The sequence below is a fragment of the Poeciliopsis prolifica genome, unplaced genomic scaffold, assembly GCF_027474105.1.
Source record: "Poeciliopsis prolifica strain line A6 unplaced genomic scaffold, Auburn_PproV2 SCAFFOLD048, whole genome shotgun sequence".
Taxonomy (NCBI): domain Eukaryota; kingdom Metazoa; phylum Chordata; class Actinopteri; order Cyprinodontiformes; family Poeciliidae; genus Poeciliopsis; species Poeciliopsis prolifica.
Window position 1 is genome coordinate 864,902 of NW_026562423.1, and position 25,177 is coordinate 890,078.

General features: G+C 40.8%; 1 protein-coding gene across 7 annotated transcripts; it reads right to left on the reverse strand.

Moving 5' to 3' along the window:
- Positions 1-2,081: 2,081 nt before the first annotated feature.
- On the reverse strand, positions 2,082-24,775 carry frmpd2 (FERM and PDZ domain containing 2). Of its 7 annotated transcripts, none has more exons than XM_055057586.1 (31): positions 24,548-24,775; positions 19,848-19,983; positions 19,432-19,595; positions 19,028-19,093; positions 18,763-18,942; positions 18,601-18,676; positions 15,620-15,707; positions 14,685-14,841; positions 14,504-14,578; positions 14,244-14,418; positions 14,000-14,135; positions 13,563-13,701; positions 13,095-13,247; positions 12,819-13,004; positions 12,574-12,733; positions 12,237-12,414; positions 11,411-11,514; positions 11,178-11,258; positions 10,661-10,768; positions 10,271-10,387; positions 9,492-9,673; positions 8,602-8,700; positions 7,848-7,941; positions 7,666-7,751; positions 6,426-6,621; positions 4,319-4,533; positions 3,711-3,777; positions 3,467-3,643; positions 2,709-2,770; positions 2,484-2,582; positions 2,082-2,219 (listed from the first exon to the last, which is right to left on the reverse strand). In XM_055057586.1, the coding sequence occupies exons 2-28, from the start codon at positions 19,978-19,980 to the stop codon at positions 3,606-3,608; spliced, it is 3,453 nt and encodes a 1,150-aa protein (XP_054913561.1). In that variant the 5' UTR covers positions 19,981-19,983; positions 24,548-24,775; the 3' UTR covers positions 2,082-2,219; positions 2,484-2,582; positions 2,709-2,770; positions 3,467-3,605. The 7 variants fall into 7 exon arrangements, with proteins under 7 accessions (XP_054913561.1, XP_054913562.1, XP_054913563.1 ...); XM_055057587.1 differs by having other exon boundaries at positions 2,681-2,770; XM_055057588.1 differs by having other exon boundaries at positions 2,484-2,770; positions 11,411-11,511.
- Between the last annotated feature and the right edge of the window lie 402 nt (positions 24,776-25,177).

Genomic DNA, 25,177 nt, shown 5'->3' on the forward strand with positions numbered 1-25,177 from the left:
GAGCTGTCGAATTTCTCCCCTGTGCGCCAGCCGGCGTCCGCACGCCCTCCCCCCCTCAGGCAGCCTCCCACACCGAGCTGTGAACTGAGTAACTCTAATTTCCTTTGATTCTGTCATTTTCCCTCTAAGTGTGCGTGCCCAGTCCTTCGCCTTCTATTCATCTACTTGACACGTTGAACTTTTATTCCCTTTGCTTTCCAGTCTAAGCCTAATCTTTGGCTTTTTATTTTAGCAACTCCAAAAAAGCTGTTCAATGTTCAATAGTTGCCTTAAAATGAGGAATTATCACAGTTTCTCTCCATAAATATTGACCAATTTTGGTTGTTTTTACTTGGAATTGATAGGATAAAATAGTAATAAAAACCTTCCAGTATTATAGAGCTCTAGGACTTTTTCCGAGCTTTGTTTTAAGTCGATGCATACCGCTGCTGGGTGATGGATTTGAAGCTCTTTTAAAAATAACAACACTAGCACAATCAGTTTAATTAGGGAAATAGGAGGATGAGAAGGAAGCTCAAAGTGGGAGGAAATCTACCATAAGCATGCAACCCCAGCGGAAAATGTGATCCTGAACAATGCCTTCCATCATAGGTAGAGGTCTTTGAGGTCCGCTGAACCATTAGCACGTCCATTCCTCTAGGTGTTGATCGTTTGGAGGTCTGCCACATGTGACCTCGCAGCAGGAGCTAAGATGGTTAGCAGATATAGTGTGTAACAGTCCAGGAATGGGATACTGGTTTTCTCTGGTATCATGTATTGCAGTCGCTGCCCTCCCAACCTGAGGTCCAGTCAAGACCAACTCCAGGGTGTATCCAGACAAGACTGTGACTTTTAGGGGTTGAGACCAAGTCAAGACCAAGACCAGTGCCAACACTAATATTACATGATGTTATCTATTGGTCAATGGGTGGCAAACAGCTGACAGGAATCGGAAACCAATGCCAATAAACGTACAGTATATACAAAACACAGTTAGCTAGTTTAATATGTGTAGCTAACATTGACTATATCTCTTTGTGTGATGGCCAGGTAAAGAATGTTTGTCACGAGGCCGACTGCTAACGTTAGCTAGCTTTGCTAACACCACTTAAACATAGCTTAACTTTCTTTTTGCTTCCTTTCCAAGTGACACGTTGTCTCTGAAAGCAAGTCATTGCTGAATTTTCAAATACTTATGTTATCTTAATTGCAATTGTTAGCATGTGGGCTATCATTAGCACGTCGATTTATGTTGACTTACTCCCCCACTTTGGAAAAATAAGACATTTCAACTCTATTCTCTATTAAATATGCAAAAATTGGTGTATTACTTGAAGTTAGCCAACATGCTAAGGTTAGCTAAAATATCTATAGGATTTTAGCTATCGCTTTAGAGTTGAGTTAAATGAACTCACTCCATTCATTACGGTAAGCTAAGCTATGATAACCAAAATATGCTAAGATGCTTATTTTAGCTGTAAGGCTAATGTTGAAATACACTTCTGTCATTTTGTCGATGAAGCCACATAAAATGGCCTTACGAACAGCAGCCAGTATGCTGTTATTATCTAACGAACGAGTTTTTGGTTCAGCATTGTAACACTTTGAAATAAATACATTCAGACACTCTACATCTATTGCCAGTTGGGTAGCGGTGACCTGCAGAGGTCAGGACCTCTCTGTTCACCGTTATGATTTGCCTCCAGAACAAAAAGCTCAGTACTTCGGAGTGCATCTTCCTTCCTGGAGAATTGACTACGGGAACTCATACACACACACACACACACACACGCACGCATGCACACACACACGCACATGCACACATACAGGGACACACACGTTCAAAAAGCCTCGTGCCGACTCCGCTGGCATAATTAGAAACATTTGGGATCATTTGCAAAAGACCACAAGCTCTGATGGGATCCAGATGCACAGTTGGATTTCACAGAATATACAGGAACCCTTATTTACGAGGGGCCACTGCTGGCTTCTCACCCAGGGAGATGTGTGTGTGTGTGTGTGTGTGTGTGTGTGTATGCTGCCCATATTTGTTCACATACTGAATGGGGAGCGTAGATTGGATCATCCATAGTCTGTTCAGACTCAGTTCAGTAGCTTTTATTTTTGTTTGGTCACATAAAGCAATGCTTTAAACAATGTTTTTTTCTCGTCACTTTGGTCTTCATCTCTTGGTGGAAACTTCTGTGTTGCACTTCTTCCTCTTTCAGTCATGATGTTTCCTGAAAGAGACATCCATCGATGAAAGTCATTGTTTGAAATCAGTCACGTTTTGGTAAATGCTGCCATCTAGTGGATTTTACAAGCTTGGAGCATTTGCCTTTTCTCCTTTTCAGAAACGGCTCTTTTTTTTCCATTATGAGGTACATTTCCCTACATTGTTTATAATATCTATACTAGCAGTACTGCAGAGAGGTAGAAGCTTTGACCAATGGATTCTAAGGTGCTGTTGACCACATCACATTAACCAAAAACCGACTACATACCTGGAATCAGGTTGCTGTATCCTTAGACACACTGAGGTTCTAGATTGTATCAGGACCAGGCAGAAAACCGACCCAGTTTTCTGTCCTCTGCTATCCTCACTGTGCAAAGAACAGATAAAGGAACCAATGCATACGTTACTTTTAGAAAGGAATCGAGAAAGAGGGCAAGTTAAACCACATTTGTAAACTTTACTTACTGAAATAAGTTAAAGATTCAGATTATACCTCAGATTTGGTGAGATTGGACCTTCTGATACCGACTTGAGCTGATTCTGATTCTTCCTTAACTATTAAAATAGCAAAATATTGTTGTAAATGTAAATGTTCTAGCCTTTCTGCCATAAATTACTAATATGAGGACCAAAGACCAAGCCACACCATGTGTTGTGTAGGAGGATGATTTTAGTAGATCAGCGATTTTACTGATGTAGTGTCAATTTCATTTAAACTCATTATTGGGTCTTCCAGTGCTTTGACTGTGAAAAGCAGTGTTTGTATATTCCATAGGGAATTTAGATCCTCGTATAAATACAGAGATTTGATCCGGCTTCTTCCATGACAGACAGAAGATTACAACATTGCAGTATTTGACCACCCTTCTTGTGGTCTGGCAAAGTCTTGCTCTCTCGCGCTCTTTAGCAGCCTGAACTGAACCACAAACATGTCGTAACACGTGTCAGAAAATAGTCTTTTAGTGTTCCTGTGCTTCCTTGGATTTCTCCTAATACCTTGACAATACTGACAAGAGGAAACAATGAATCTCTTTGCTGCAGAAACAACTGCCACATGTTTCATGTCACTCCTTTGATTGGGAGTAAAGCACTTTGGATTTCCTTTTCTATGAGTGATGGCATACAGATAAACCTGGCTCAGAGAACACAAGATTTGAGTTTCTTTCTGGTCGGATTGCGAATGATTTTGGCATCTAGATGAGTCCTCGGTTTATTTCCCCAATGTAACTGATTATCAGAAACAATTCTGACCTTTCCAGAGGGCCAGCAGCATTTTGCTAACAGGTCAGAACAACCGTAAGCCTTCAGTATCCATCACCACCTCCTGCTTCATCTGAAAGCATGACGTTGCTTCAATACGACAGTGCTGGTGTAAAGCCCAAGAGGCGGATCAGGTGCCGGTGAAATGGTCCAGGGAAGGTAGAGTCCCTGCAGAAACCGAGGCGTTAGGGAAGTCGACGGGCAGATCTTTTTCAAGATGAGTGGATGTTTGTACCTGGTGGCGGCCGACAGAGAGTTAGCCTCACTTCAGCTGGGGAATTCTTGAACAGCTTCAGCACTTTCTACACCAAGAGTTGAACAGTGGTTTACACAGATAAACAGTGGTTTATCACTGAGGCCCATTCATGAAGGGACATTTCAGAACTTTTGAAGTTAAGTACAATTGAAAGACATAAGAATCAACAGCAGATTACTCTCTTGCTGTCTTCATTTAGCATCAACCTGAATGAGTTAAGTAGAGGAAAAGTAAGTTTGTGTAAAACTCTGAATTGAAAACATTCACTTAAACCATTTAAAGTAATGAGTGTATTAGTGTAGTGTAACAGTTGATCCAAATGCAGAGTGGAAAGATGAAAAGCTAACAGTTCTTAGCAAAACAAACTTAAGAATATCCAGAAACTAAAAGGACATTGACAGGATTAACCCTACACACAAGCAGCCAGGGAAAGAAAGAGTACAAAAACTAAATTCTAACCTGGATTAGCACGAAGCGAAGACACCGACACAGCCATCACTTCAAATAAATACCTATAAGTATCTAGTCAACAACTTTTCACAGTCGCAACAGTAACAAACAATTTAAAAACTCAATTTTGCACATACTGGATAGGAAAGCTCCTTTAGCGACTGGCCGTTGATAGCCAGCAGGACATCTCCCTCCTGAATTCTGCCGCTTTGCTCCGCAGGCTGGCCGGGGAAGAGCTGCTTTATCCGGACCATGCTGCTGAAGTCCTTGGTGGGTGGGTCCAGCTCACACATCAGGAAGCTAAATCCCAGACCATTGACGTCTTTGGTCAGAGTCACCTCCTTGACATTTTCTTGGGGTTTTGGAGGACGAGGCAGGACAGTGAAGCAACAGTGATGAGGTCAAAGGTTGTGTCGAAGTTGGATGTGGGATAGAAAGGACAAATGAAACCCAAACAGTAGCTGCTTCTCTGTTACAAATGTGCACAATTATTATTATTTGTTCTGATAGTCTGCTAATGTCGGAAAAACACAGTTTCGTAGTTGTGGTATTTAACACTGAAGAACAAATCTTACTGAAGTCACACGTGAGTAAGCCTGTTCACGTGATAAGTCAAATAAAAACAAGGCGGCGATGAATGTAAATAATCACATGTTGATGAGCGCTAGCACTCATCATCTGTCAGCCAATCAGAGGAGACGTTGGTGTCTTGTTGAGACGTTGGAGCGTCAAGCCCCGCCTACTCGGGAGCGGCGTTTTGACTTAAGAAAGTCGTAGTCGGCCATTTTACAGAAGAGCTGTGGATTCGACGGTTTTGAATGACTAAAGATTTGATGAACTGTGCGATGCTGTGAGCACTCTGATGCATTTCTAATGCAGCTGATATTATCCCAGTAAAGGCTGAGATGATTTTTTCCCTGATGGATGGAACTCATTTAAATGCTAAATAAGACATAACATTTCCATATCATTGCTCCTGCCACTGCTAATGGAATATTAGATCATCTTCTTTTATGCATCGACATATATCCTAAAGCTCCGTCCACACTAACAGACATTTTGCTTTCGTTGCATTGTCTGTATCATTTACAGTTTGATAGAGTGACTCGTAATTTCATAGCTCAGAAAATATATAAGGCAATATGATAATCCAACATGGAGAGTGAAATACATTTCACACCTTGTGGATAGAGCTGAAATTAGAGCCATCTGTGGGCAGTTTCAGGATATTACAGATGTATGACGGACGTCTCGTTGACTGTCTAGTAAACAAATGTTGCTGTATGAAAAATTTCTAATAACTGTCACACTCTCCAATCACTAAGTATAGGAACTTCATGGAAACTGGAAATTTTTTTTTTCATTTTTTTCAGTTTCCATGTTTTCAGTTGGATTTTTTGTGCTGATGTAGACTGTTTAGTAGCCACTGCTCAGACTATTCATTCATCAGAGAATCCATTTCAAAAGGTTGTTATTCCTAATCTCAGTTATTAATATTCAGAAATACGTTGTCCTCTGTTGATCTTTCCATTCGTTTTTGACAGAGAAAAGATTTTAACAGTGCTTTCGTAAAGTTTTGTTCATCAAGAGACTTCAAATGCTTCCGCAATATTAGTTTTTCACATGAAGCCACAACAATGGAGATATTTTTTAATGACTTGACTAAACTTCAAGCTAGAAAATTTTCTGATTGATAAAAAGGTTAAGATGAGGAACAGCTGTTTTGGGTGAATCTTTGGCCCAGCAAAGATTCGCATGGCTAAATGCTGAAAATACGTTTTCAGCATTTAGCCATGCTGAAAACGTATTTTCCTGAAAGTTGAAATAATTTTAGCTAATTTAAGATTTGAAGCTTTCCTGGCATCACAAATTGCACATCACTCAGTTGCTTGGCCTGGAATGGAAAGTGTAATCCACCTGTGTACTTTGAAAGAAGTCAGTGTAGGAAGACAGACATAGGTGGAGAGGTCAAAGATTAAGGGAAGTCTGGATGAGGTCAGGGTCAATACAGCAGTATAAACATTCACAGGTCTTAGTCATCTGAAACAACGGATAGAAGAGAGGTTCAAAATTCCTCCTTAACAGTATAAGAGAACAAACATTTGAGGTTATTGCTGCTAACTGTGGTTCCATTACATTTTACAATCAGCGTACTGCACGTTATGGAACATTTGTAATGACGTCCAACTTTTTTGTGCTGTGCGATTCAGTCCACTGATCCTAACCTGCGTTGAAATGTCCTACCATCAGTGACGAAGCCGTAGTCTCTGGAACGGACAGACCTTGTGCTTGTGGAAGAGCTTAGGGACGACGAGCTGTTGAGTCTAAGATGGCTGGTGGTTTGGGGAACTCTCTGATTGGACACCGGACTGTCTGTGTCAGCAATCACAGAAACTTTAGGCAGGCTGACTGACTCCCGCTTCACAACAAAGTAGACCACCTAGATGATAGAAGAGCAGAGCAGTTAATAGCACTCACAAGACACATCTGAACATGTCATATGAAGATTTCTGCAACCAAATCCATGTCTGTTAATGATAAATAAGGCCTAGTATTCTAAGCATATTTGTAAAAACAGCCTTAGAAATGACAGTCATGACTTTGAAGCATTTTGAAGGGAGTACGGTGTGGCAGAGACAATCTTGACAGCTGTCCAGTCCCACTATGAACAAAAAGCTGTCTGTATTCTCAACACAATCTTAAGCCTGTTCCTGGAGCATAAGGAACAGGCTGGACCACTCTCCTGGTGGTTGGACTCCACCATTTAGAAATTCATGACCAGTATCTCAAGGTGTAGTCCTGGAGAGGAGGATGTCTAGTTTGGAAACCTCAAGGTCTCGCCATTTCTTTTCGTAGATTTAGTGGTTCTCTCGGCTTCCTCAGGCCATGACCTCCATTCAGTAGGTACTACTATGGCAGTTTGCATTTGGTCTGAACTGCCCAATGTTCAGAATCAGTTCCTTCAAATCTGAGGCCAGGGTTCTTAACTGCTAAAGCATAAACTTTTCTCTCTGGGTTTGGGTCAGCGGTAGCCTGAAGTGGAGAGCATGTTGGTGTCTGGTTAATGAGTGATGATGCAAGCAGGGAAAGATAGATGGATTGGCGCTCCACTTGCTGTAATGCAGATGTTGCAGAGCTCTTTGTGGTAAAGAAAAACTGAGCCAAAAATCTCCCAAACTCATTATCGTTATTACCAGATTTTGGCTAAGTGGGAGACGATGGATCCAGCAGAAGAATTGCAGATTTTTGGAGTGCAGTTCAAACCCATGCTATTTCCATCCATTATACGTATCAGTTAAGTTCAAAAACCTTGACCAGATCATGATTATTACATTGGCATCAGAGTCACTAAGCTTCATTTTACTGGGATTTGTCAGAACTGAAATGTAGTTCTACAAACATTGCCAAGATTAGCTTTTGAAACACCAAAACTTCCAATTGTCATCTGCATATACAAGTTCTTTGATCTCATGCTGTCCTTTACCTCCCCGGTTTTACCCAGACACTCCACAGCCTGCTGGTAGGTGAAGCCATGAAAGTTAATCCCATCAACCTCCAAAATTCTATCGCCTGTAAATGAAAAAAAAAAAAGAAGAAGCGAAAAATATAAACAGTCAGACTGATCAGACTTTATACATTGATATGTTTGAAACCGAGGCGTGGTACCTGTGTGTAAACGTCCGTCTCTCTCTGCTGCCCCTCCGGGAACAAGGCTCTTGATGTAGATTCCCCCGTTTTGACCTCTGGTGTTTGCTGCACCCTAATTAGTTAGGAAGAGGATTTCCTTATTTACATTCATGATATGCTGAGTCATTTTTACTTATTTAGCACCTTACAAGAGCAACTTAAAGTGGTTCACACAATTTTATTAATATACACCACATAGAAATTAACTAATAACATTCTTGTATATGATGACCAATCAAAAGAGACATTTTTTTCATGCTAATCAGTTATGAGATGAACTTGTGTTTTGTCATGCAGGTTACAGTTGTACTTCAGATTCACTCAACCACAGTCAATAGAGTTTATACAGAAATGTTCTAAATTTGTAATATTTAGTGTGAGATCTATATTTTCTGATAATATTTATAGATCAAAACTAAGATATAATAATGTCCTTATAATCAGACATGCTGTATTTTGTTGGTGTAAAGTTCTGTGTCATGCTCTGGCTCAGTTTTGCTGAGGTTATCAGAGTGGATGAGCCAGCTCTTGGCATCCCCATCTGATCCTGTCAGACCTCAGATGTTAATCGGCTTAAGTGGAAGAGTCTTTGTGGCCCACTGCTGCAGATCAGGTGCTGCAGTTGACCGTTCACCGCCAGCATTGAAAGCACATTCATCAGGAGGACAGGTTTTCGAAAGCAAAGCCGGAAAACTGCCACGCGCGGCAACCTACAAGCTTGCCAAACACTCACAGAGATGCTGAGGCCCAGATTTCCAGAGATCTTCCTGAGCTCCACAGAGATCTCTTCTGGCCCCACACAGTTCTGAGATGGAGGTACAGGGCCTCCGTCCTGAGGCAAATACAACACAAGGAATCTTAGAATAGATCAAGATTTAAGCCAAAAGGTTTGAAGGGAACACAGAAGGAACAAGGAGAAAAGACAGCTTTTCAAAAATACACACACACAAAAAAAAACACCTTAAGGAGTTGACTGAATATGAATACCAATGACATCATGAAAAGGAAGAACTAAAGTGTAGCTTGAGCTTGAGTGTTGTCAGTGTGCTTGAATAAAATCATTTGATATCTACAGTTAGACCAGATGAATCATGACGAGCAAAGTGGGATTCATTTAGAGTGAGATTTTCAGCTGCTTCCATCCACTGCCACAGTGTTTTTCACTCAGGCTTAAGTAATGCACGGTGCCAGTTATCTGGAGAAACAGAGCTGCTGATAGCAGTTCTCATTGTGGCGACAATGCTGGTCAGAACTGGAGCAAAAAGCTTTGTAAAAACACAGGTAGATTAGGCTTGTCATAATTTTACAAATCTTAACTTTATATCATATTATACTTTTGTATATTATGGTTTAAGTAGCCATTGTGTTATGTGTTGATGCTCAGGTTTGGTGTTCCATCATGCTGTCCTTTTTTTCCCCCACCCTAATTTACATTCAGTCATTTTCAGTAGAATAGAATATGTGTTCAGCAGAGGCCTGTTTGTCAGATTTAAAGTACCTTTTAAAAATAACATTTATGCAGGTGTTAAACGTGTAATTAATTTATATAATAAGTTTCACTTTGTGAACCAAGTTACTAAATTAATGCAAATAAATCAAATATGTTCACTATAATGACTCTACCTGTGCACTGAGGACTCGTACGTCCCGCGGGACGTGCAGCCTGCTGGAGGCCTTTGGCGTCATCATGACGGAGACGATCTCATCCAGGCTATCGTCTCCTGAACGTCCATCTGTCATCAGCGTAGTCTGGGACCCGTATTTTCTCAGCACAGGAGAGCGAACGCTGATGGGACTTAGTGGGACTGTGGAGAAAAAAAATCAAAATAAAAAAAAAGAAATCAACAAAACTTCATTCTCTGCTTTTGTTGTCAGTACTGAGACGTGTTGTTTGTTTATTTATTTGTTTTTAATGTTTCAACTAGAAACCAGACTTGGTTTAGCATCAAATCAGGAGTGATGCAATGCAAGCAATGCATGTAATGTACAAACCAGGTTTAGTAAGCCAGGTAGAAGGGATGCGGGTTGTTCAACATGTTGACGCCTAATCTGCCACTAAATTAGTGCCGAAGAAACTGTTTAGAATTGATTTTCATTAAGATAGGTTAGGTAAATGTAATCCCCCCCCAAGATATTTTTATTTTATGATGTCTCCAGAAATAGAAAGTTATACAATGTCAGATATTCAGTGTAATGCTAGCAAAAAACGGCCACAGTTAAAATGACTAAAGATGAAAGGGCAAAACCAAACCGTAGGGGATAGAAATTAAACAAATATTCACAACTCTAGAAACCATTTTACATTGTATTAAAATATGTACATCTATGGAGTAATTGCTCAAACAATACTGAGACAAAGAACACCAGATGACTACTTGAGCTCCACTATCGATATAAAGCACCTTTAGGCTGCGAGACAATGAGCTGCACTTCCTCAGGGCTGCCCTCCATGACCCCTGCTGCCTCGCTAAACGTGACGCCCTCCAGGCTGACATGGTTCAGGGATATCAGGCGACCCCCTGAAGGCAAAGGTCAAACATTAAAGGGTGACCCCACCAGAGCATGTGGAACACAATCTTTGTCCTTCTGAGCACATGACTTGATGCGTACTGCCCACAGTCGTTCATCAAAGGTGTGGAAGAATTCAATAAGTAGGATTTAAATATTAGACCAATGTTTAATTATAAGAAAGAAAAAAAATAAGACATTCCTACATGAAAAAAAGCTAGATGATACATTTTTAAGTATTATTTAATGTAAAATGAATATGTTTTAGTATTATAGGCATGTACCCGGTCTGATGCGTCCGTCCTTGTCTGCAGGTCCTCCAGGCACAATGGAGGCGATAAAAATGCCCAAGTCATAGCGGCCTATTGTGTCCTCTCCGACTATAACAATACCTGTGTAAGTACAAGTTACAGTTTAGATAAACTGAATGAAATGAGACTTTAACCGTTTTTGTTTTTGTCAAATTGGACCAAACGTTTCCTGTTTCAGGTCAGTTAAGATTACCAAAAGTGAAATACCAGAAAAATTAGATTTTGATTATTATGGAGTGAAAAGTGCCAAATTACACTAGATAAAAACCTTATGTTATAACTATTTTAATGTGTCAAAAACTTTTTTTGGGGACTGGACATAAATACAGCAATATTAAATATAGAATCAATCATATGAGTCTCAATTAAATGTATTGACTTCATTTCATTAGTATTTCATGCATAGTAAATCATTCCTATGCTGGAACGCATTATGAATGAATTTAGTTATAAATTCTGGGTTATATGCAGTGCAGAGTGATGTCCTCACCCAAGCCCAGTTTTGGGTCTTTCTTCAACAAAACACAGATGACTTCCCTCTCCGAAGGAATGCCCAGTTTAGGCGACGTTTCTGTTGGGACGGGTGATACGACCAACCATTAGCCAAAAGGGGAAATCGCTCTGAGTGAGTGAGGAGACATGAAATAAGGGGAAACTACTGGCTGACTAGAGCAGAAGCACACAAGCACATGAAGCTGGGCTGTAAGTGTGAAGACGCTGTGCCTCGGGCTGCTGGGGATCCGGAGTGGGCCTCCGATCCGCTCCTCTGGGAACAGGATGGAGAGCGTAAACCTGTGCTGCTGCGCTGGCTGCTGGAGCAGGTGCTGCTGAAGGAACACACGAAGGAGAAAGATGAGAAATGGATTCACATGAAATCGCTTCGACTTTCTGCACAGGGGAAGTCATGCTTTCAAGAGGAAAAAAAAGCAAGTGCATTTCATGGTTTCTGTGGAAACTTCAATGTAAAACAAACTGATGGATAAGAGTAAAGTGAAAGAAAAGGATGAACACAGACTTGATGTATTTTTGAATCAAAACATGTTTAAAGTTGACAGAAAATTTGAAAATATCACAAGATAACTGTGTAATTGGAGGACATTATTAACAATACCTAAACATCAACTATAAAGTCTTAAAATAGGCAAATACAAAAGAATACAGTTAAAATAAATAGAATTTTGTTGTACTTCAGTTGTTTTATCCTAATCAAAGTATCCAAATCTCATTGACCTTTTATCTGTAACTTGTCATTTCATTTGCTGAAGTTGTTAGCATGTAACAGTTGTTACGGAGTTCTGGTGAATAAACATAGTACTGAGTTGACTATGTTGCCATCAGGCTTCCATCCATTTCACCAAACAGACTCTTTAACCTGCCTCTGCTGTCCCTGTTAGTGACGTATTAGAAAAATTATAATAAATAAACAAACAAACATACAGGCTTTATGTATCTCCTGGTGGCGATACATGTAAAGCCTGGTGGCCCGCCAGTCTTATAATACACTGGGGGGAAACCCTGATTAGCACAAAAGGCAAAAAAAAAAAAATACCTGTGATGTTTCACACGGGCCTCGATTCTGGCTGCCACGTCGTCACACAGCTTGGTCAGAGACTCTTCCTGCGGCGTGGTCAGGCCGCTGTCGTCCTGGAGCATCTCGGAACACGAAATGGACTTGAGCTGTCTGCTCTGAGCGCGGCGCACAGCTGCGTACTGCACAATGTTGTCCTCTAGACAAAGATACAGAGGTTACGCTTGCTATCCTCTACCGCAGGCAAGAGGAGCGGCTGAAGCGCAGAGCTGCGATGGAACGTATCCCTTCTGCTAAATACGTGCAGTGAAACTACAAAGAAAGTCTGGCAGCGGACGTTTATGCCGCCAAACCTTACCTGAGACCAGGCTGCGGCTTTGCTGCCGGGAACTCATCTCATTGTTAAACTTGTGCTGGGCAGAACAGAGGTTACACAAATACTTGGCTATCCTGGACCTCTCCGTGATAAAGACGTATTTCTTCCGGCTGCCCCGGCACTCGATTATAAATTTTTGCTTCTGCAGATTCATAAAAGAGGCGCGTTTTAGACCGCGAACAGAAACACCCTAGAATGTCACGTGCCACTGTGGAGGACCCTCTCACGCTAGAGGAGATTGTAGCCGTTTCCCTCCAGAAGAAATTCTGAACGGTGGACCGGCAGCCATCTTTAACCTCGTAGACGATGACACCTTTGGCACAAACTCCGAGAACAATTTCTCCATCCGAAGGCTTTTTCTCCCGTATCACACGGTGGAACAAGACGCCGTATTCAGGCAACTGCTGACAAACCTGCAGGTTTAACAACAGAACAGACGTCACTTTTAGAAGCGGTCGATGGCGCATCGTGAGTTTTAATGTTTCTAAGTACTTTGCTACTACCTTCAGGAATTCAAGCTTGGATTCATCTGTGAGCATTTGGGCATTATTGGCATGAAGTCTCAGCAGCTCTGCCTGAATGTAAGGCAAGGCACGTTTCTCCATCACACTCTTGGAGACGTACTGGTCAGGTCGGTAGTAGTTTCTACCGTACACCTAAACAGAGTAGAGTACAGACTTTCACAACATATTAAATTTCATTGTGTATACTACGCTTGAGGATATTGGCGCCAGTCCCTCACGGCAAAAATAAGGAAAACTGTAGACGTTAGCTTCTACGGTAGTGCCAAAATGGTTTCCACTGTGCCTTTTAATACAAATTACAGTATATTTGATGTTTGAACCAATAAAATAGACTTATAAGAATTTTTAGAAAGGGTCTTGTTCACAGATATTTGCTATTCGTGGGAAGTCCAGTTGCCTAATCCCTACAATTAGCGTCCTGTATTCTCATTCTTCCAAATGTACAACCTCAGGCATGCAGTCTCCATACTCTGTCTGCAAGGCCAGACCTCCCAGGTACAGAGCAGTCTCCTCATGGCAGGACAGTCTGTCTTCTAAAAGGTCTCTCCTAAGCTGGAGGTAGTACTGGTGACGGGTCTGTTTGTGCCTAAGAGAGGAAACCGGGGACATTAAGTTACTCAGGATTACTCAGGATTAGTTGGGGAAACTCCTACTTTCTCTATTGGTAACTCTAGATCTGTTCCAGCAACAAATCAACTGGAGCTCTAGGTTTAGCATGCATAATTAGAATCTTTGAAATATTTTCTGATCATGAGAGAAAGTTTCTTCCACTAGTAAATCTGTTAAGACTTGTCAAAGGAAACTATTTTAGCAAACCAGTAGGCTGGAGCACTTGCCATCAAGTGTCCACCCTCAACAATAAAAAAAAGAAAAGAATAACTTACAAAAGAAGAGAAATGTTGTTCACAAAGAATTTGATCCTGAAGAAAAGGACAAAAGTTGTCGTAGGCACTTTCTTCCAGCTATCTGGCGCCACTTTGGAAATCTTGGTGTCATTATCAATGAAGAAAAACTCATTATCTGACCACAGAATAGAGACAAGATCAAAGACACTGGGTAAGTGTCTTTGACATAGAAAGACCCGTTCAACTGGTAGTCACGGCAAACCAATCGGTTCAATCAATTTACCATCGATATATGCAAGGCCAAAATAGAAGTGTTCCATGAGGTTTGAATGAGCCACGATCATGTCAAACACATCCCCTCCTTTGCTTTTCACTTCACACTTGACCAGGATGCTTTGACCATTTGGCATCACCACACTGAGCTCTCTATGGGTGGCTGGAGATTTCCCTTTCTTTGTCTGTGGAAAGGGGGAAGAGGAATGAACTTGATATTCAAAAAAAGCAAAGATGCTTGAAAGCAGTTTTTGGAGAGCATGAACTTACCAGAATGGACCCGGGCAGCTCCAAAACGACAAGGGGTTCCTCCAAAACTCTGAGAAACTCAGGACCAGTCATGTCCTACAAGGAAGAGAGAGGAATCTCTAATATAATAGACATAATAGATGCCATTCAAATTAGAGTTCAGTTTATTTTTGATACCATAGAGCATGAAATGCTGCCTCACTTTCATTTTCTTGTCATTCAAACTCATTGTGGATTCGAACTGCAGAAGGGATCTTGCGCTGGTAGTTCGATTGCCATCCATGTACGGGCTACAGGGGGTACGGTTCAGATGCTGCCAGCTGGGATAACTTTCTCTGAGCCGACCTCCCAAGGGAATCCTGGGGGAAGAGAATTTTCTAGTCTCAGTTGGATAGGCGATAACATCTGTCACTCACAAGACAGTGGCTTGGAACTAAATATATCCATTAATTTAACAATATCAATATACACTCACTGAATACTGTATTTGGTACACTTTGTTAGGTTGGATCCCCTTTTGCATTCAAAAAGTCTTTGTGGAATAGGTACAAGGTGTCAGAGTCGGACACATCGGATCACATTGACATGCTAGCATCATGCGGTTGTGCAGATTTGTCAGCTGCACAGCTATGATGCTAATCTCAGAGTCCACCAGGCCCCAAATGTGTTTAGTTAAAAAGAGGCAAATTCACTATGGATTACATTGGCTAGTTTTGTGCCTCTGGCAAGGCACAGTCCCACCAATGGATGGAGACATTTGTTGTGAGATCTTATTTGACTCATGCGTTTCCATCTTCTGCTTAGCGCATTAACTCTTTTTCAGAAAAGCCACAAACCACCTCCACCAAGAATAAAAACCCCTTCCCCCCACCCCCCCCCAAGACTGAGAAGTTTAGAATTTTTGCCATTTCCATCAACTGTTTTTAACCCGATTCTTCAAAATGCGCATAAAAAAAAATCATCAGTGGAAACACAGTTGATGTCAAACCAGTTTTATCTGGTCAGAGCTCAGGTAGGCGGTCATATCCAATGATGTTCACTGGATACTAAGAGCCCCGACGTGTACCGAGAAAATATCCCACACACCAGTAAACCACCACCAAGAAACGGTGTAGAAAATAGATTTGGACTTCTTACCCTGTAGTATCAGCTGGATACGATGTTTCTGAAAAGATTCTGTGGATCTTCTTTTTTAGGGTCCATGTCGAGTTACTGAAAGAACCTCCTGAAACACGCATTAGGTAAGATTAGATTAATAATTGCTTTGTATCTTAAACATTAGGTTCTGGTCCTGTGTCTGTTCTAAATAAGCTCAATAATTGCATATTTTCAGAAATAGACTTATTAGCTTTATTTATTTATAGCTAATAAATTAATAGTGAAATGAACACCCCGAAACTATTAAAGGTCAAGGTAAGGTGCCCCACATGCCATTAATTTAGGCAAACTTTTACATGTATTTCTTGTAAAACAAACATGTTTCCCCCGCAACTCACAACTTTTTATGTGAGAAGAGGCCATATTGAAACATAAAGTTGGTAACAAGGGGTTACGACTTGCACAGTCTCACTGCTGTTTTGCAGAATGGCTGGACATTATTTTTTATCATATCAATTCCCAAGTTAATGTGTTTTGGAGTAAACGCTTGTGTTTCAAATCACGGTGCAGGAAACCCTCCTGTCCGTTTTTAAATGTCGTTGTCGACGATGCGCTGGACCTTCAACAGCTCCAGTAAGCCAGCTTAAAGACGCGGTGCAGAGGGAAACAGCTCGCCACAGCTTTTCGGCTTATGCACTAATTAAAGAAATTAGATGGGACATTCTGAGGCACTTTTAACTTGCTTAGCTTACTGAGCTGTTTTCCCTCAAAATTGTATGTAAAGGTTGGAACTATTCCCCCCTGCAAAGTGACTCTTCTGTGGTTAAATTGCTCTTGCAAAGTCTTGGGTTAGCATTTTTTCTATTAGCCTTAATATTTGATATTTTCTTTGAAAAGATAGACGGTAAAAAATCAAAAAACCATGCGACTCGCCCGCTTAAAATGATGCATGCCATGGCCCTTAAATAAGTACCTCAGACTGAATGGGTAAAGCTAAAAATGCTAAACCAGAGAGAGTAGAAACTCTCCTGTTCTGCTTAAAGGCGGGTCAGGTTTAACTTTTACGTTCTTAATACTAATCCACACTTTACTACTATTGTTTTGTTTTGCTCTATACAGACACCAGCTTTCACAATCCTGTTTTTCTTTGTCTTCCACTTTACAGAAATCGCTGAAGATTTTCTTTATTTTGTCCAAATATATCAGTGATTTTTAAAACTATATAAAAAATTATTTTAAAAATGTGTAATTTAAGCAAAATTTACAGCAACTGTGGTTTCAAGAAACTCAGCATAAAAATGGACCTCATCAATTTAATGCAAAGGTTACAGATTTTTGACTTGTCTAAAATGCAAAAACATTACTAAAATATCACTTCAAATATCAAAATGTGAAAAGCTCAACCCTTTGTGCTGTATCAATACAGTGTCTGGTGGTTATGTATTTGTACTACCTATTAATAATTAGATAGCAAAATATGCTTAATATGAGATTTTATGTAATTTTATACAGTATATTTTCCAGGTAAAGCTAACACTAGGCTTCTTGAGGACTTCTGGAGTATATTAAATGCAAATTGTATATATTTTTTGTGCAGTTTTGGCTTAATTATTTTTGGGGGTCCGTATATTCCAGGTAACTGCAATCGATAACACTAGTTGATGATTATTTCAATAATCGATTCATCACGATTAATCATGTCAGCAAGGATTTAAAGGCATTCTGGTTCCATATTCATAAATCGCATGATTTTCTCCTTTTTGTACCCTGTCTCTCTTTGGGTTGCTCGATAGCAACACTTAAACTCCAGGTGATAATTCCAGGTGGACCAGAGTTCAACTGATCAGTCCAGAGTTCAGATGAGCTTTCACACTTTCCCAAGCAAAGTGGATTATTTGAGGAAACGGACTCTGGTCCGTTTAAATCGAATCAAACAGCTCTGCGCTGGAAGTGCACCAGTAATAATTATATGTCTCAATGAAGAAAATACTGCTTTTATTTACTAATCAGATGCTCTTGGATTTTTATTTATTTATTTATTTTAGGGTTTCCACTCAGATTTTTACAAACATTATTTTGCTGTACTATGCATCTTTGATGTTAATCAATAAACTACAATGTCTTTTGCTCCTGTACAATCACATTGAGAAATGTTTTTGTTCTAGCACAAAGTGGACTTTCAGTCGCATTGAAACACGTTTTTCACATCACATGATCAACAGCCACATGTTACCACTGGTGAAAACAACAAAAAAGACAACAGGAGCTAGAAGGAGGATAATGGGTTTTTCTTTCCAAGGCTGAATTATGAATATATCTCATGTAGCTGTTTATATCCGTCCCTGCCATGATTTTTAATGATTTATCTCCAGAACAAGGTCATTTCTTCAGCAGCTGCGTTTCCATTGACCATATAATTGAGCAATCTGACACTTCGGATATAAATTTGCTTATTGGAAACGTAGCAATTTTGAAAAAACACGTTTTTTTGATAAAAAGTTTTGACATTAACATTAAGTCCTTTTTTTTTCAGATGTGTCAAAATTGTTTACATGTGGAAAACAATCGAAAGGGTTGTTTTTTCCCCCCCAACAACCTCATGCTGCCACAGTCGCAACCCATGAAGAAAACCACAGGAAGTAGTTGGAAGATTATGGCCCTGCATGTTTTTTAATGACTCATCACGTGAACAAGATTATTCATGTGTAATTTTCATTTCATTTTTAATTTAATGGAAACAACGTGTTTGCGAAATTGTGTTTTTTTTTTCTTTTTTTTTACATTAGCAGAATATACTCAAAGACTGATGCACATTTGCAATGGAAACGCAGCTTGTGTGAAACTGGTTGTTGAGACCTGGAACTTGTCATGGCAAAGCTTAACGTGGACACATTTACTACTGCTTTGCGAACCGTTGTATTATGTCACCGTGTTTCTTAGCGAGAAAGCCAATAAGCACACTCCTGAAAAAGTCAAACGATGTCAAACTTCAGCTCAAACAAATGGGATCAGTTTCTTACGGTGTAATCTATCCCTGACCATCTGACTGCGGTCTGTCAGCTGGGATCCGTTTTCTGTCATGGCCACGTGGTCGTCCTGCGGAGACAGCCACGTTCCGGCTCGATTAAACAAGCGGAGGACTGGTTTTGCAGCAGAAGACAGGAGAAAATGCGGCCACTCACCGAGTTTCTGTAGACGTCTTCGACCAGCTGCCTGATGAGGCGCTCTGGGGACGGCAGCATGGAGGACTTGTGATGGAACTCGCAGGTCTCCAGCACCGTCAGCAGGTCGGTCCTCCTCACCGCCATGTCCTCACACATGCTCAGCAGCAAACCCTCCAGCTCTGTGCTTATCTGGACTGGCTGAGGAGAGGCCAGCAAAACCCAAAACGGCTTAGAGGATGGAAGACGGCGACCGGAATGAGAAGAAAAGAAGCGAGGAACCGACCTGATTCTGAGGGAGGTGATAGTCAGCGCACCAGTAAAGAGTCATTCCCAGTGAGTATACTACCGCCTGAGGGTCAGACACACAATATTGTTGTGGACATTTTATTCTAAAGTAGGTACTAGAGGGAGGTTTTGAGTTTCCTCTGAGGTCGACGCCGATGAACATTCAGTCTGTGTATCATTTTAGCAGATCAGTAGTTAAAAGGATTCTTCGTAGGGGTGATTATGTAGTTATTTTTCCAATGTGCCATTATGTACTGTTGCTACATAATGAATGAAAGCTTGTTGCTAACATGTACCAGGGCACCCAGGTTACCCAAGGTAATAACCAACAGGAACTTTGGTGATTTTTCCCCCCTTTTTTTCCATTTTTTGTAAGCAGAAGAAAGGTTTTCCCACTCAGACCTTTTCAGCAGCAGCCCTGGTGGAAGGAGTGAGACCCTGCTGGACCTCGGGAGCTGTGTAAGACGCCACGTCTTCACTTCGTGCGCAGCTCTTGAAGGCCAGGCTCCCATTGGCTGACAGCAGCACTGAGCCGGGGCTCAACACATTACACATGTTACCTGGACCTAAACACAGCAGACCACAAACTCTTTACCAAGACATTGTTACAAATCATGAACCAACTGACGGTGGATCGATTTTGGGAGATTTTAAATTGTATAAGGGATTTTTTTTTTCTGTGACTCAAATGTTTTTTTTTTTTTTGCACAAACCTGCGTCACATGTTCATCTAGTGCGTTGTCTGCAGGGTCTTACAAGCTGTATGTTTAAGAAGGTACAGTTCTTGTGCGTGTAAGTTCGTACTTAGACGCGGTCACCTTTTTTGGAGATGTCCAGTAAGGCATCAGCGGTGGCCAGCAGCAGACACCAGACTTCGTCCTCTTCCAAGGGCGAACCCCGGGCCTCTAGCACCTCCGTCAGGGTCACAAACGTGCCCATCCTGCTCCACATGGGCTGCTCATGCAAAAATGACACAAGGCTGTGAATTAACTGGTCTGGACCGTTTGCAGTGAGCAAAAACATTCTGGTGCATTTGCGGTTTTAAAAAGGTACCCTGCACATTTTGTTCAGCGCTACGCCTGCGGTTTAGTAGGACTTAAAGAGGGAAAGGCTGGAATAAACCCAAGACCTTTTCAACACTTAATTCTGCTCATCTTTTCCCTGAAATAGAAACAGATATTTACCGATAACCTTGTATTGTGTGCAAAAAATGATGGATGAGGAAACGTTAGAGGATTAGTGATCAATCTAGTTACGTTGATTGGTGATCAACGTAACTAGATTAATCAATAGAAACAGCAAGAGGCTAACAGTTTTCAAAGATTAAGAAAATGAACCCTGAAGGGATCGTCCCGCTGTGCATGCACGGCTACATTAATCTGTTGTACCAGCACCCACTCAGTCTGCTCTTTACTTTGGGGCACTAAAGACAACTTAATGACATCTAGTACACCCACAAAATATCTACAATTGAACTTTCTATGCTGTTCGTGTCCAAAGTCTGTCTTTAGATTTTTCAACTTGACATGAAACATCTACATTATATAGCCTTTTTCAAATCAAGTGCTTGGCTTACAAAGCATACAATTTGAAACACTGAGATGTAACTAGCCCCAAATTACTCTTTTTTTTGCTAATAAACTAAAGTTGTTTAGGGTGTTTCTTTGAAAATGTTGTCATTTCCTCTTGCCTCTGCCCTCTTCCATAAAATTTTGTGTAGCAAGTAGGACCACAAGCAGATACATTCAAAGTATAACCAGCTGATTGAGATCCAACTTTATCAAAAGCATCAACGTTTTCCGTTTGAAAATGTTGAAAATGTTACAGAAAGTTAAACCCATGATTAGAAGTCGTAAACACTCTACAAGGTTTGACGGGGGCGGGGGAGCAGTGGCAGTCTATGATCGCTCCCTTTCAAAAGGCTTATTTAACATGTACTGATATGCATTCAAACAAACAAATTATCATCAAACATTTAACAATCTCAAAACTAAGATTATTTTAGCTCAATTTAACATCGTACAGGTCTTTAGCCCCAGTCCAGGTCAGAGTCTTTGTGTCCTGATCATCTGTTAAGTTGCAACAGAGACATGAAGGTTCACTGCAACTGATGTTTTACTGAAGACTGACCCTTGAGAAAAACTAAACACCTTTTTGTCAAGGGAAATGCTTTCAGCAAAGTAAATGTAGATATATTGTTGCTGTCTTAGTATTGTCACCATTATACTGGGTGAAGATCCTGCTATACTATTCAAATTTACGCAATCTCTGTGACTGAGGCTGGATGTCAGCAGAATTGAAAAACCTCCTTGAGTTTTAAAGCTTGACACTGCAGCACCGGTATCATTAGTCAAATATTTGCCTCCAAGGATAACAATCCATCTACATATGCTTATGATCAGACCGTGCCTCAGGCAAAGTCTTGGCCTGCCTCTCTTACATGAGCATGGCCCACCTGCCTTTACAAAGTGTTGGATCACGGAGTCTCATTTTTCAAGCCATGTTGCTGTTCCTGGAAACATGTAATGGATACGTTGCCACCATACCGCCTCACGCTCCACCAAAACCCTGTTAGGCTGACAGCACCATAACAAATGACCTTGCAACATAACCCTTTGTTGCAAGGTCAGGTCAGGGTTGATGCTGGGGAAATTCTTCCATGCTAACCCCACGTAATGGGAAGCCTGCAGTTTTCTGAACACGCTGCTGAAGATCACTCAGTGACCTTGCAAATGTCCTCCATGTTTCATCCATTTTCTTCATCATAGTGTGAAAGCAAGGAGGCGTCTTCACCGATTCTGCAATCTGGAGATTCTGCAGCCTTGGTGGCTTTTCGTTTTGGCAAACTATGTTGAACAGAGTTACAGAAGATCTGCTTGCCTGTAAGCAGACTAACATTTTTGGAGGTTGTGAACGTACAAGTGGTTCTGACAATACTGGGCACATTTTATGCATTTATCATTCAATATTTGTCAATTCAGCCAAGTGACTTAATAGAAGGATGAAGACACACTGTTTCTCATTGTTTGATGCAAGTAATGAGCCAAAACAAGGCTGTGCACAAAGCCCTGAGTAATGCTCTGATTTTTTTCTGTGATTAAATATTTTCCATCATACTGTCAGAGCCTTCCTGTGTTGTTCAAGTAACTAGAATCATTTCTGTGGAGGGTTGAGCGGTATCTTACGAACCATGCTGGTTCTTACTTCTTGTCACTTTGACTGGCGGAGGCTCTGCGTTCAGGAAAAGGAGGCGAGGCAACAGAATGCAGTCGAGATTTGAGTTTATTTTTTAAATGCAGGTCACAGTTACACCGACGCCCATTTTCACGGTGAGACAAAGAAGCTGGCTTTTATATCTTTGGGCTATTCCAACCCTGAGGTAAAGGGTAAGACTAAATAAAACAAGAAATAGTTTACACAGACCTAACACAAAACTAATGGCACCAAATAACATTTACATGCATGCAAATTATTAAAACTAAACTAATCTAAGGTCAATCAAAAATTAACTTAAATATAACTCTTCAGAGCATTACCCCTCTTAATTGAAAATGGTATGCTCCAGGAGAATTTAACAAGCACCTGGAGGCCTGGTCTCTCTTTGCTGCTCCACCCTGCTGAGGAGACACACCCGAAAGGTAAGACTTAAACAATTAACCTAACATTTACCGCACATTCCCCCTGTCCAGGAAGGATGGCCAGTCCCTCTGCCTGGAAGAATGTTTAAATAAATGTCAATATAACTAAAATAAAGAACTGAAACAAATAGCATTTGTTCTATAAATAAATATATCGGTCATCATTAATTAGGGATGGAGCCCCTGGTCTCCATCACACTTCTATGTGTCATGACCAGATACAATAAGCCACAAGAATCACACAAACCTAATATCTGCAATTTTTGAAATGACAAACTTTGATAAGTTTGCCATTTCAAAATCGTTTGAATACAGTAATTGCATATCTTCTTTTTTTGTGCGGTTCTTCCGTATCAAAACATCTTCTAAGTGTCACAAAGCTCACCATGATGCTTCCCTTTTCGGACTTGGCTGTGACCGAACCTCCTTACAGAAAAGGAGGTTCGGTTATGAATGCAGCCAGGATCTCCATAGGAAAACAGACAGTTCAGGGTTGATGCTTTTCAAATATTTCAAAGACCTCCAAGGTAAAGTCCAGGATGACAAGATGTGTGTACATTATGAGTGCGAAAGCTATGTGTCTCTAGTTCAAGGTCATGGTGTCTGGACCATTTACAGCTGTCCACACACAACTCTCTCTGACGTTTTTCCCACAAACCTGTAATGCGGATCGGACGTTTGTTGCAAATTTAAACTTCAATCATTTCCTCGATGGTTAATGAAGCATCTCAGTCCTTTTCTCAGCAGGTGGTCTTGTTGTTTTAAAGTCTTTAACATACTTTATTGTGCTTTAACTGGATGTCCTGTCTTAGCTGTTGCTGCTGACTTGGCTGCCAGTTGACAGAACATTGCTTCACATGCATTTAATTCTCTGGCAGTTTGACAGCTGCCCAAGAAACTCCAGCTCTGTTCATCAGGTTATGGACACCGTAATTCAAATAAGATCAACATAACTATGTGATGATGTGAAGTCATGTCAGAAAATAGAATCGTGGTTTAGTCTAGAATATTTTATCTGGAGATGGAAGACAGTTTTGAGTGTCTTCTTTGAGCCATGAATCTCATAATATGCAGATGATGCCATGATAGGATAAAATTATCTAGGGGAAGCAAACTTCTGCACCTCTTCTTTTTGCTCTGGGTTTTAGTTGTTGACCTTGACAGATAAGGCAGTGTGAATAGCAACAGTACCCTGGTGGAGACCTGGTGGATAAATGTGCTATAAAGGAAACTCGTGTGAGAGTTCAACAGCTGTTTCAGGTGATCTTGGATTGAGACGTGGGACACATCCAAACACATCTGGTTGGAGGGATAGGCAAATACAGAAGGTCGAAATCAAATGCCTAACATTAAATAGATCTGTAGTGTTCTTATGACTAAATTACCTGGTATTAGGACACAAATAATACCAAAGAGTCGTGGAAATCTTTCTGTGACCAGAGGATAAACAAACACCGCTCTCTGAGAACTTTCTCTATCACTGCTTAAAGTGTCAGCATGACTGTCATTTTCGGCTGTGTTTCCAGTTCTATGAAAAATCTTGCATCAAGGTTTTGCGGTGATCCAGTAAAACTAAAAACTAAAAAACAATCATTGCTTTTGTCTGAGCAACAACTGGTTTCACCATATGAAGGATTTCGAGCAAAACCATGTGATGCCGAGCTAAGTGGCTTTTGTATAACTGACTTGTTAGACCGTCTACTGTACAGGAACCTGGTTGATTACGCACATATATAAATATAAACATATGCACAGCTCTCTGCAGCCACACTTCACAGCCATCACTTGCTTTAAGACATCTTTCTTTCCACATGTGCTGTGTTGAGAAATGTCCCACTTAAAACCCATTTGATAAGCTTTCTACAAGTTATGCAGCTTACCTTATTTCATCAGGTACCTGAGAAGATTGTCTCTAAGTTCCTCCAAACATCCGCCACTCTGAACTCTAATCCTTCCTCTTATACACCACCCACTGCCATTTCGCCCACCTCTCCGTCGTCCCGGCGCTCCTGTCTTGTCATGACAGCTCGTCCCTCTATTATCACATCGGCATGGGATGGACTAATCAGCCCCATAACTTTGTTTCCTCTGCACTCGTGTCTAATGACGCCATGTTCTGCCTTTTCTGGAGTTTTCGACTATCTTTAGCCGAAGGGGAACTTACTGTAAGAACTTAATTGGATTTGCAGGGCAAGCCGAAGACAGATGGGGCAGCAAAGGGCCAATCCACTGTAGGGAGGACTGTGTTAATCTGGTGTTTTAACTACAACTGATAAGTTAATTGCCCTGCTTTCTGACGGACTCTATAAACACAGACATGAATGTTTGCCATTTCTGCCCATTCAAATAAATCACTGAGGTTTATTGTTTTCTACCAGAATCAGTGATAAAAAAAGGTGCTAAAGGGGCTGTATTATGTGTTTTCCAGACACATAGCTTTTTATAAGCACAATCAAGTAACTGTTAACTTCACTTGTCAAAAAATGCTTTGTATATCAAATATGCCTTAA

Coding starts and splice junctions, on each gene's coding strand:
- frmpd2 (XM_055057585.1), bottom strand. CDS start 19,980: ATGTGGAGCAGGATGGGCACGTTTGTGACCCTGACGGAGGTGCTAGAG. Junction 13,702..13,999: donor AACAACATTTCTCTTCTTTT/GTAAGTTATTCT, acceptor TTCCTCTCTTAG/GCACAAACAGACCCGTCACC. Junction 12,415..12,573: donor AAGCCGCAGCCTGGTCTCAG/GTAAGGTTTGGC, acceptor ATCTTTGTCTAG/AGGACAACATTGTGCAGTAC.